This window comes from Lutra lutra, chromosome 11 (assembly GCF_902655055.1).
Source record: "Lutra lutra chromosome 11, mLutLut1.2, whole genome shotgun sequence".
NCBI classification, from domain to species: domain Eukaryota; kingdom Metazoa; phylum Chordata; class Mammalia; order Carnivora; family Mustelidae; genus Lutra; species Lutra lutra.
Genome location: NC_062288.1, coordinates 45872353 through 45884866, shown reverse-complemented (window position 1 = coordinate 45884866; position 12514 = coordinate 45872353). Strand labels below are relative to the sequence as shown.

General features: G+C 36.5%; 1 protein-coding gene across 4 annotated transcripts in view; it reads left to right on the top strand.

Moving 5' to 3' along the window:
- The window catches only part of VWDE (von Willebrand factor D and EGF domains), a 70787-nt gene extending 58739 nt beyond the window's left edge, over positions 1-12048 (top strand). For 3 of the 4 annotated variants that reach the window (XR_007121513.1, XR_007121514.1, XR_007121515.1), the window contains 9 exons: positions 488-583; positions 1161-1256; positions 2504-2599; positions 4951-5046; positions 5146-5241; positions 6219-6314; positions 9030-9133; positions 10845-10948; positions 11745-12048. Coding sequence is in view for 1 of the 4 variants with exons in the window: in XM_047694996.1 (XP_047550952.1) it covers positions 488-583; positions 1161-1256; positions 2504-2599; positions 4951-5046; positions 5146-5241; positions 6219-6314; positions 9030-9133; positions 11745-11759 (695 nt within the window). In the remaining 3 variants the exon portion in view is untranslated. The remainder of the gene's footprint in view (positions 1-487; positions 584-1160; positions 1257-2503; positions 2600-4950; positions 5047-5145; positions 5242-6218; positions 6315-9029; positions 9134-10844; positions 10949-11744) is intronic. The other variant, XM_047694996.1, reaches the window with a different exon arrangement.
- The last annotated feature ends 466 nt before the right edge of the window (positions 12049-12514 follow it).

The following is a 12514-nucleotide window of genomic DNA, read 5'->3' as shown; positions in this document are numbered from 1 at the left end:
TATTTATTTGACACAGAGAGAGAGAGATCACAAGTAGGCAGAGAGGCAGGCAGAGAGAGAGGGGAAAGCAGGCTCCCTGCTGAGCAGAGAGCCTGGTGTACGACTCCATCCCCGGACCCTGAGACCATGACCTGAGCCAAAGGCAGAGGCTTAACCCACTGAGCCACCCAGGCACCCCAAGAGGAGTATTCCATTTTTAGGGCAGGAATGTGTACGTCCAGGTCTCGCTCTTAAGAAGAAACCCAAGATGATATATTTACATGCTAACCAAGAGATTTATAAACCAAAACATGCTGATGATTTGTTGGTGGTGTTAGAGTATAAACTTGTATAGTCAATCCCACAGGGCTAAATTTCGTAGTAAATGAGAATTGAGTTTACTATAAACTGCTGTTAGAAGAAAGTGTATTGTGGCTGTGATTCATAAATATCAACTGACCTCTTCCTAATTCAGAGCTGACTTAAGAATATAATCTTGTGTCTGCAGAACACTGTAGTCCACCTTGTCAACATGGCGGCACCTGCTTGGCTGGAAATCTCTGCACTTGTCCTTATGGTTTTATAGGACCAAGGTGTGAAACAAGTAAGCAAAACTCTCTTGCAGCCTAATGTAAGGAAACTGCTCCTTTGAGTAGTTTGTGGCTTTAGTACTAACTAAAATAAACCCAATACCTACTTAAAGGACATATTATTCATGATTTGTTCTGACAGTTCTCATTCTGCATACCCCTGGGAGCCCCAGGTGCCAGTACTAAGATAAAGAAGTTTATTCTTGGAAGCAGCTCTCTTCTCGACCCTGTCCATGACCATTCCTTGAGATAATAATAAGAATTCCAGTTCGTTGGTTTGCATATAAGTTTATCTTGTTTAATTTATATCTATGATTATTTTCATTACTAATAATTTTCTCAATCGGCGAACTCTTGTTTATCGTTCAGCTCAATGATTTTCTTCCTTCCCCAACTCTATTAGCAAAAAATAGCTGAATGTGAGAATCAGAGACCATTTAAAGCCAAAGAATAAGTTATTTTTCTTTTTCTCTCTGATCCTATTCATTAGAGGATGTGATTGGCAATTACAAGCTAACTAGGTAATTGCCAGTAATATGGCCAGTTCCAAGCCTAATCTACCTTGCTTTTATTTTTATTCTACGACCTTAGTGGTTTGTAACAGGCACTGTGAAAATGGAGGTGAATGTCTTATACCAGATACCTGCCAGTGCAAGCCTGGCTGGTATGGACCTACTTGTGATACAGGTAAAATCAGAAATATGTTCAGTGAATAAATCAGTTAAAACAAATGTAAAGTGCACCGGTATCCTAAAGACCAGCACCCCAAAGCATAAAGCTAATGTGACAAGACTGGTATGAAGTTTTATTAGAAACCTGCCTTTTGTCTTGATTCTTCTTCTTCTTGTATCAGACCGTAGAATTTCAGCTTTACTGTTACCCAGACCAATCAGTACTATTTTTTTTTTTTTTTTTTTTTTAGCCTTTGTATTTCCATCATCCACTTGCCTCATAGTGGAGAGAAATCTGTGTTACATTTCCTCGATCTCTTTCAAGTTTTCTATCACAGCACAGACATTCTGTTTCATGAAACATTCAAACAGTTAAAGGACACCATCACGGTATTTGTGTCTTTATCACAATATCAGGCTTACTTCTTTGCCAGCATGTTCGTGGTTATCTATGAATAATCGAAGTCATTATGATCTAATGACTTTTCTCAACATAAATTTAATTTAATGCTTATAGCTTGCCAACTATGTGTGAAGCATGATGCAAGGGGACACAAAAATCAATTTGATTTTTGCCCTGACTTCCAGTAGCACATCATTAGTGAAGGAGACACAGGATACACTTATTCAAAAAGACTATCATACAAGTTGGATTATAATAAGTAATGTAATTAGCGCATTGCTCCTTTGGAGCAGAAAAGACAAAAATTCATTCTGGCAATTACACTTTGGAAGAAAATAGTATTGAGGTATGCTTTGGAGGATGGATAAAGTCTGGGTTGAAAAATGGATTTGGGGGTGACTCTCAAAGTGTAACAAAAGTAAAGAAGCAATAACAGAATGCTTTTGAGCATGACAGGACTTAAACACAGTGTTCCTGTTTGAATTAGGAAGGAGACTTAAAGAGGTACACATGTGGCCCCATGTATTTGAGCAGATTAAAGACCATCCAGTTAGTGCTGTTGACGTGTCTTCCAATTTCCCATCATTTTTTCAGCTTACAGAGGGCATTCTGAATTCTAATCATAACCTCCATATTCTTAGTGTGGTATTATTTGTAAACTTAATGAACAGACTCTCAAAGCTATTATCCAGTTATTTCATTCCTCTTATGTTTGGCAAAGTCAAATTAATTATAGGTTATGGGTTTTACTTGCAGTAAAAATAAAATATTTCATTATGCACCATTTTGTACTTCAGTGCAGCTTTCATTTTTTAAATAATAAAACTTTTATGGTCTCTCTTCCCCCTGCTGTTCATTAGCTTTGTGTGACCCCGTTTGCCTCAATGGTGGTTCCTGTAATAAGCCAAACACTTGCCTTTGTCCAAATGGATTCTTTGGTGCACAGTGTCAGAATGGTAATTATTATTCTTTCTTTCTAAATAAAAAGGGAAAGGCATAAACAGAACTCAGAGTAAACCTAAGACAAGTCTCAAAGGGGAAGATGCCATTTTTTTTTCTCTACTTCTTGTGATGTTGCTGTTGTGGTCACCAAATGATCAGATCATGGAAATGTAGGAGTTCTTATGTAAAATATTTGTATTTCTTCCCCATGTATTAGGCTCCCGGCCTCAGCACTTGGCTGGGCAGTTTTGTAGGATCAAGGTGTGAACCAAACAAGCAAAGTTCCCTTGCAGTCTGCTGTGTGCCGTGGTGCCATTTTTATTGCCCTCACAGCAAAAATGCTTGATTTGTGGCCAGTCCAATGTCCACTATTATCTCATGATCTCTCAACTTTAGTTTTGTTAAACATTTATGAAAAACTATGCACAGCACTGTGCAAGGTGATAGGGAGACAAAAAGACGCATCATTTCCCCCCTTCATGTCTTGCTATTTTAACACTTTCCCTGTTGTTATTCTAGAAAAAAATCTGTAGCATTGCTATGAGCTTGTCCTGAGGCTGACAGTGTAGGCATGAATTAATGTCAATAAATGAAATTTAAAATGTATTTTCTACATCTTCATATCTTTGAGTTTATGCAAAATGCAGAGTAGATCTTTAGTAGAAACATGTCAAAACCTGTCATAATTTAATTCCTAAAACCTATACTTACCTTGCCACGTTATACTTTGATGTGATTTCATCTCTTTTATTTGGAGGTTGGCTAGGATTCTTAGGTTGCAGTCGAGGTAGAAAAGAAGCCATCGCTGAAGTACTAGTTACACAGGCATAGCAAATGAGTTTTTCTAATTAAGATTTTCTTTAAGGAAACGGCTTGTGAAATGGGAAGAAGTAAAGACTAAGTTAAGGCAAACCTTGAAAACCAAGCAGCTACATCTAAACCCGTATTTGTGAGTTGTAGGTGTAGCTGTAGGTGTTGACTGAGAACGTAAGAAGGAAACAAAAAGCTGATAACCCCATGCTCCTTGCTGTAGATGTAAGATACAGTGAGAAAACGTCTCTATAATTTATATGCCAACAGAGTAACTGGGAACGGAGGAAATCTCTAGATTATTAAGTATTGCACTAAAATGTATTTGTTGAACATATGTCATGTTAGCAGGTTTTGGAGTTAGGTAGCCTCTAAAACTTCTAGCTGGCATTGATTTGGGGATTGACTTAAAGTCTCAAGGATCAGACTTCCTGAATTTTGGATTTGAACTAGACAGTTGACATAAGGATTCAGTGAGACATACATACTGTAATGTATGTATGTGGCTAGCTACCAGAAATAATAGTACAATTGTTTGGGGGGGGGTATTTTTTTAGGGGAGGAGGGGAAGGGCAGAGGGAGAGGGAGAGAGAATCTTAAGCAGGTCCATCCAGGGCAGAGCCCAGTGCAAGGCTCAATCTCACGAGCCTGAGATTCATGACCAGAGTTCTTGACTCAAATCAAGAGTCGGGCACTTGACCAACTGAGCCCCGCAGGTGCCCCAGTACAGTGGTCTTTAGGACATGCTGCAGAAGATGCAGAAGAAATAAAAACATGATCTTTATTATCATTTAGGGAAAAAATAAGTTTTAAAATTTCCAGGCAGGTTTGCTTATCATTTTTTTTAAATAAAGGCATTTATTGTCATTTCTGGAAGAAACATGAAGCAATAAAAATCCTCTCATAAAAGATAATAAAATACTAACTTTTGAATTCCATGGAGCAGAATCATATACACAGAAAATACTAGTAGAGTGTAGTCAAGGTTATCCAATAAACAGTCCTAACAAAGCCAAGGAATTACTGTTAAAAGGACTTTTCACTAAGCTTTCACAGAAATAAGGGACATATAAAGCTCTGCCTTTATGACCTCAGCAGGTGTTCAAAAGTCAACTTAAAATTATTTTCCAAAAATTATGTGTTAGATTGTTGAGATTTTTCTAATTTCTACAGGCGTAGATACATCTCTTATTTTGAGCCAGGTTTTGACTTATTTTCTTGGTTCTTCCCCAATCATTTCGCTTTTTACTTCCAAGAATGGTAAAATATAAGACCAGGTTCGTAATTTAAGCACTATAGTAGCAAGATGCCGTTTGTTATGAACAGTTCATCGATACATTTCAAATTGTGCTAATCCACAGGCTGCTTAGAGCTATGAGCATTGGATTTTATGATTTAGAAAGTATGATTTTAATGACTTGCAGTTGTGATCTTTTATTTTAATAGCACATTTTTCTGCCTTATGGCCCCATAGATAACAAGCACACGAGGCAATATGTAATATGTAATAATCAGAGATGTAATATTCACAGATTGCGGCCATGTGTTCTTTCAGCTCTCTGTCACCCTCCCTGTAAGAATGGCGGACGCTGCATGAGAAATAACGTGTGCGCCTGTCGTGAGGGATACACTGGTAGGAGATGCCAAAAAAGTAAGTCACCACTGAAGGTATTGCCAGCCAGAGGAAAAGCCAACACATGAAATAGTAAAGGATTGCTACTTGAGGGCTGTTTCATTCTTTTCCCTGAAGGTATCTGTGATCCAATGTGCATGAATGGAGGAAAATGCATGGGACCAAATGTTTGCTCTTGTCCTTCCGGTTGGAGAGGGAAACAATGCAACATAGGTAAGAGGAACACTCTTAAAATGTTAAAGCCTCATGAGAACATAAAGCAGAATTTACTACAAAGAGCATTTTCCTTGTTTTTGTTGTGTTTTGTCTTTGTTTTTTATTGTTTGTTCCTACATTAGGGGATCCCTTTTTGAAATAGAGTAGAATAAAAAGAGCTCTGAATTCATTCTTTCAGGTTAGCAGAGAAAGAGGATGTTCCGTATTTCCAGTCTGTCCACTATAATTGCCAGGATAAATGACAAGTCTTTAAGTCCCATCTCCTTGTCTTAAGTAGGGGGCAAGAGAAGGTGTAAAAAGTTACTGATTCCTTGACCCCATTTCAGACCAGCCAATTGAGAACCTTCCAAGGTAGGGTGCCACTGCTTTTAATCTGGCTAGGTTTTGAGGTGATAACAGCTCTCCTCATTCAAATGTTTCATTTTTTTCTTTTTATAAATTACCATTTAAAATTACCAGCTATTATAATCTATTGGTCAAAGTACAAAAAGAAGCAACATAAATGCCCCCACCTTGAGGAAAAGTTAAATCACCACACATTCGATCAGTGGAATGTTATATAACCTTTAAAGTCGCCTTATTCAAGAATCAGTGTGACATTGAAAAATGTTCTTGATAAAATGTTAAGGGAAAAAAAATCTCCTTTAAATCATTAACTTTTGGGGCACCTGGGTGGCTCAGTGGTTAAAGCCTCTGCCTTCGGCTCAGGTCATGATCCCAGGGTCCTGGGATCGAGCCCCACATCGGGCTCTCTGCTCTGCAGGGAGCCTGCTTCCTCCTCTCTCTCTCTCTGCCTGCCTCTCTGCCTACTTGTGATCTCTGTCTGTCAAATAAATAAATAAAATCTTTAAAAAAAAAAAAATCATTAACTTTTAACTGGTTCTCTTTTTTCTTTGGTGAAATTTTTTGTGGTTTATTCATGAGTATTTGACTAGCAAAATAAATTTTTAATTTGTTTATATTTCTCTTTGCAGCTATCTGCATTCAGAAATGTAAAAATGGTGGTGAGTGTATTGCTCCCAGTGTATGCCATTGTCCTACCACATGGGAAGGAGTGCAGTGTCAAATACGTAAGCCTATACAATTTGTTTGTTACTCTATCTTCTGAACCTGAATCTGCTACAGTTATTGAGCAAAGTAGTGTGAGGAGAAATCATAGAAAAAAACAAATCCCAGCATGCTGATCCATTCAAAAAATGGTTTTAGAAATAAAGAAAATCTTCTTCATTGAAATACCCATTTAAAAGAAGAAAATATGGTAAAATATATTAAGATTTTATGTGACACAGGTAACTCCTAATTGTGGTCTCTACATTGCCTTTGAAGTTCTTTCAGGTGTGCTGGAGATGGTTTTTAATATACACTTTAAGTATTTTTTTCATATTATGAGAAAAATACACATCAATCATGAAAATCATAAACTATATTAAAAAGTTTTAAAAACTAAATTGCCCTAGATTCTACCACCCAGAACTAATTCCTATTATGACTTTAATATGTTAATATATTTCACTTAGTTTTAGTCATGTGTATTACATAGATGAGGTCTCAGGGTATTGAGGAAAATCAAATATTGTGTAATTTTAAAATGTATGAAAACTTGAAATAACATGTTAAAATATTAACAAAGATTAACTGAATGGGGGAAAACTGGAAATACCCCCCAAATATTTTTCTTTTTTTTTTTTTTAAGATTTTATTTATTTGACAGAAATCATAAGTAGTCAGAGAGGCAGGCGGTGGTGGGGGAGCAGGCTCTCTGCTGCGCAGAGAGCCCAATGCGGGGCTTGATCCCAGGACTCTGAGACCATGACCTGAGCTGAAGGGAGAGGCTTAACCCACTGAGCCATCCAGGTGCCCCTCCCCCCAAATATTTTCAAATGATCAATAATTACATCATTTCAAAACTGGTGATCCAAGTGCATTATAAACTGAAAATACATAGTTATAAAATGAACCGTGTGATTTTACTGGAAATACCTGCCCTGTTTTTTTTTTATGTTTTATGAACTACACTTGTTTCCATGTATCATAGATTCTACATATAACTCCCATGACTCTTTGACTTTATTTTATTAGTAATACCTATTATAACTTACACATTTTTCATCTTAAGAAGATATTATCAAAGAATTCACCAAGTGCTAGTATCTACTTAAGAATTATCTGCTCAAAAATCAATAATTCTCTTTGGAAATTAGATGTGATAAATCGCTAAAAAAGAAAAAAAGCTATCACCCTCAGTTTGAGCTGCTTATTCTGGAAAGAGGGCTATGTGGTCCACAGGTGAGAACAATGAGATGTTAAAAGCACCTTAGTGTCGGAAGGTGCCCCAGTGAGTGTGGGTTGAGGTACTCTGCAGCCTCATGATCTGCACTCTAATTTTGCGCCTTGTAGCACTTCTATATGAATTTTTCAAAGTCCCCATTCTCAAAATGTTTTATTTCCAACTGTCCAGAAATTCTGAATATTGACATTATTTGAACAAGATGTCTTATTGCCATCTGCTGGAAAGTTATTGTAACAAATATTCAAATCTATGATGTCTGTGATGTGAGAAGTTCTTCCTTAGCTGTGTGCATTAAACAGCCTGCCCAACCATACCCAACGGCATGGTTAAAAACATAACCTTTTAATGTTGCACTTATACCAAAGCGAATATTATTCTTGGGTTACACAAACTTTCCTAATGAGCTATGGAAGAAGATATCTCTCCCATGAAAAATAACTGTATTGTATGTAATTTTATATTATACTTATTTTCACTCAGTATTACTTAAAAGTATTTTCCATGTCCTTCAAAACATAATTTTGAATGAAATATTAAGTTCCATAATATATATAATATAATTTTAAATATACAACATAATTTATACAATTCACTTGACTTTTGCCCTTCTGTTGTTTGTGTTATTACTCTGACAAGCATTTTCTGTTTGTAAGTGGATAGGTGATAATAGATACAGATAATAGAGGATAATATAGGTGGATAGAGTAGGTGGATGATAGAAAAATAGATCGATATTGAGGTATGTTGAGATAGATATAGGTATTTTTAAGTTTCCTGAGGAGAAATTTTTAAGGAAGAAATTGCTAGTGTAAAAATGTTTAGGAAGTTTCTAAAACAGTTATTTCACATTAAACTTCCAATGATAGTATATTAAATTGTCAATTTTTCCATACACTGGCTGGTACTGAATTGTTTCTTTTAAATGCTTGCTAAATTAATAAAAAACAAATTATGGGGGCGCCTGGGTGGCTCAGTGGTTAAAGCCTCTGCCTTCGGCTCAGGTCATGATCTCAGGGTCCTGGGATCGAGTCCCACATCGGGCTCTCTGCTCATCAGGGAGCCTGCCTCCTCCTCCTGTCTCTCTCTTTGCCTGCCTCTCTGCCTACTTGTGATCTGTCTGTCAAATAAATTAAAAAAAAAAAAAACAAATTATGAATGCTATTTTATGTTACTAATTTGAATCTCCTCTCTAAAGAAAGCAAGAATGTACACCCAGTGTTTAAAATGTAGCCAATGAAAATTCTCTTTGCTTTAATAATATCTTTAAAGAGTAGTGAAACTGCTGTGTTAAGTTCTGGGTATTTTGTTTTTTTATGTGTATGATGACTATATGTGTGTGCTCTGACCACACAAGGATGGGAGTGTAGTTGGCCATTCATAAAGTCTTACAACTATTTTATAGTTGAGTTGCTGAATGGCTTCTGAGCACCAGCATAGACTATGTCCCAAGCATTGGTGTCAAAGGATGTTAATGGTCAAAATTTGTGTATTGCAGCAATTTGCAATCAAAAGTGTCTTCATGGAGGCAGATGTGTATTTCCCAATGTGTGCTCTTGTCGTGATGGATATTCTGGAGTCAAATGTGAAAAGAAAGTACAGGTATTTTAAATTTTAAACAGAAAATAAATATTGACATCTATCTTCTCAGATATTCTGCTTAGCAATTGATACCTTGCATTTTTTTAAAATTTGGAAATAAAATAAACATTTTTATTTTATTTCCAAATTTTAAAAAAATGCAAGGATTTACTTTTTGCCCTGAAACTAAAAATAATACCATTTTTGTGTCATGATAGAGTTATCTTCTTATTCAAAAGTTTGATGTGCACTTAAGGAGTTTTAATGTATAGGTATAACTGTCAAGTGTAATATTCTATTTCATGGCATTGGAGCTGAAAGAGAGCAAATATTTCCCAATATGGATTTAAGATACCACTAATTTATATTTTGGTCAAATACTAGATAAAAAGACTACCTTCACCCCCCCCCTCCATTTTTTTTTTTAATCTACCACTTTTATATCCACTGCTTCATTGATTTGAGGATGGGTTGTGTGCCACTAAAACCTTGTCTATCCTCATTCTTTTCCCAGACAGTATTTCTTTCTCTTTACTTGCTCCCCAGTCCATTAAGGGGTGCCTGGGTGTCTCATTTGGTTAAACCTCTGCCTCCTTGCTCAGCAGGGAGCCTGCTTCTCCCTCTGCCTGCCGCTTGCCCTGCTTGTGTATGTGCTCTCTCTCTCTCAAGTAAATAAATAAAATCTTTAAAAAATAAAATAAAATCCATTTCAGGGAAAGCAATAAAAAACTCTTCATATCATTAGAATTAGGATTTATTTTTATTTTAAAAAAATCAAGAAAACAAAGGAAAAGTAGACACTTTCTTAGAGTTCCTGATATTGCCTCACTCTTAGAAGGCCAGTGCTGTAGAAACATCTATTTTAAAAGTTTCCATGATCAAATCTGTGCTCATAAGATCAAACTGAACTTTACTTTGTCTCCAATCTTAAGTTTCTGAATATCTACAGAGATCTCAAAAATTTCTTAATCTATATTAGTTTTAATATAAAAAGCAATTTTACACACTTCAGAAAGCCCAAGTGTTGTGAATATCAAAGTACACTGGAGTGCCATAATTTGAAAAATGACAAGGAATTTTCTTTTTGAAGTGTGATCCTAGATCAGTCTGGCTCAGAGGCAAAGTGCATGCGCACATGTGTTTCTACTTGCACGGGAGTTCAGCCTGGATGCATATGGCCTCCATCGTGAAACAAAGCAAACAAGCTCATGACAGTACTGTGGTTTGAAAACCAGAAAACATAAGTTATGGAGTACCTCTTGGATCAGGTGTTGTTAAGAACAATAAATGTAAAAATGTGAATTTCCTGGCCTAAAGGCAGGGTACACATGTATTATTTTATTTAATTTGGAGATTTTTATGGCATAGAAAACCCTGTGACCTCAAAAGCTTTCAATTTCACTCCGACATACCAAACTAGGTGACTTAGTTATAACCTGTTTTTATCTATTTCTTTACTACCTGAATCCTTCCTCAGATCATCATCATCCCCACTAATGGTACTTCTGAGACTGCATCTGGAACCACATTAGGGAAGGAACAGGAAAACAAAAAAGAGATTAGCTCAAGGACCCCATGTCCTGCTTTCCTATATAATCAGCTCCTCTAAATTCTTGACTTTAATTCTCACTTGAGTTTTACTCTGTTGCTCATTGGTATCAGCGCTTCGTTTGTTTTTTTTATATTTCTTTGGCTCCAAAACAGAGGATAAAAATAACTTTCTTTTTAATAGGAAACAAACAAACAAACAAGTACCATTTATGAGCATTCACAGAACCTTCCCTGACTCCTACCCACTCCTTTCCTGCTTCTTGGCCCTTCTTCCAGCATCCTGAGGTACTGGGGTGGGGGGGGGGAGAAATGGAAGATAGTGATTGAGTTGCCAGCATTTCAATGAAAACAACAACAGAATGAAAATTACTAGCTAGAAACAAAGGACACAAAGAAAAGGGAAATTGGGCGAAGGAGGTGCTGAAGAGGGGGAGGTTTATGAAAGACTTTCTGAGGCTTCCGAACTTGCTGCCCAGCTGCTGTAGGTACAAGTTAGCATTGGCCCTGCCACTTGTTCACTCTATGACCTTCAGCAAGGTATTGAACTCCTCTGAGCCTCAGTTTCTTCATCTGTACTGTGGTGCTAGTAACACCTAATCACAGAGTTGTTAAAGGACTAAATAGGTCACCGCAGGTGGCTGGTAAGTAAAAGACACTATGTCAGTTGGTTAGTTGGTTATCAGTTATTACACTGAAGAGAAGAATAGACATGGATAAGGAAAAGAATGAGGAAAGAGACTGGAAAGAAACGTTGCCATGAATTGAAAACAGTCTTTTCCTGAAAAGTATCAGGAAAAAAGTGTACTCGGTTTTATTGAGCAAGGCTGTTTCTTGAGTGTAACCTTTGGTCAAGATGGAGTCATGTAGTCTCTAAGCTCCATTTAGTCACAGCCTTTTTGATATTTAAATATAATCTGGATTAGATCTCAGTTTCATGAAAGCAGTACTTAGTCTCCAGTGGCAAACACAGAACCAAGAGCTTTCTGTATCACGCCAGAGAGAAGTAGGTGACAAATAATGAGCAAGGATTAAACAGTTTTCTAATATTCATTGAAACTTGATTTCCCTCTTCTTATTACAGACAAAACGCCATTAATATCAAGTATGTGAATCACAAGCCTGTCATAAGAATGAAATTTTTATTCAGAAAAAGCTGAAGATAATTTTTTGAAGTTTATTTGAACATAATTTTAAAAATTATTTTAAAGACTGAAGAAACTAATAACATATAGAATGATCTTACCTATCATTGTTAGAGAAAAGCAAAGAAGAAATCCAGGTAATCTGAATGGACTTTGAAATGTGATTTGATATTTACTTATTAAAATGATGTATCTGATATTTAAGACATTCACATTATCTAATAAACTGAGTATTTCCCAGTTCTTACTGTGATGGTGTCTTTATCATCAGGGATCAGTCAGCATAACTGAAGCTATTTGATGTATTCAGATATAAAGTGTTTAATGCAGAATTATGAACTCTCAGGACTCTTGGAAGACCTGGGGGTGAATGTGGGGAGAGAGGGAGATAGAGGTCCCGAAAGCAGCTGCTGAAAGTCAGAGAGGTAGATATTGAAGATGCTAGCCTAAAGCACCAAGCAGATGCTTTTCATCTTTCTTGGAGATGCTGCAGTACTTGAGAATCTTTAAAAAACTCCACCAACTTCTCAAGCAAAGCGGGTCATTATAAAAAAAAAAAAAAATCTGTTGGAAGGCCACTGTGAATCTTTTATCTATCCAAATATCTAGCTGCAAACACCTTTGAAAAAATAATGACTTCCCATTTCCATCTTATGTCTCCCTGGAAAGTTTTTGTCATCAGCAAACTCTAACCCAGAACCACACAAGA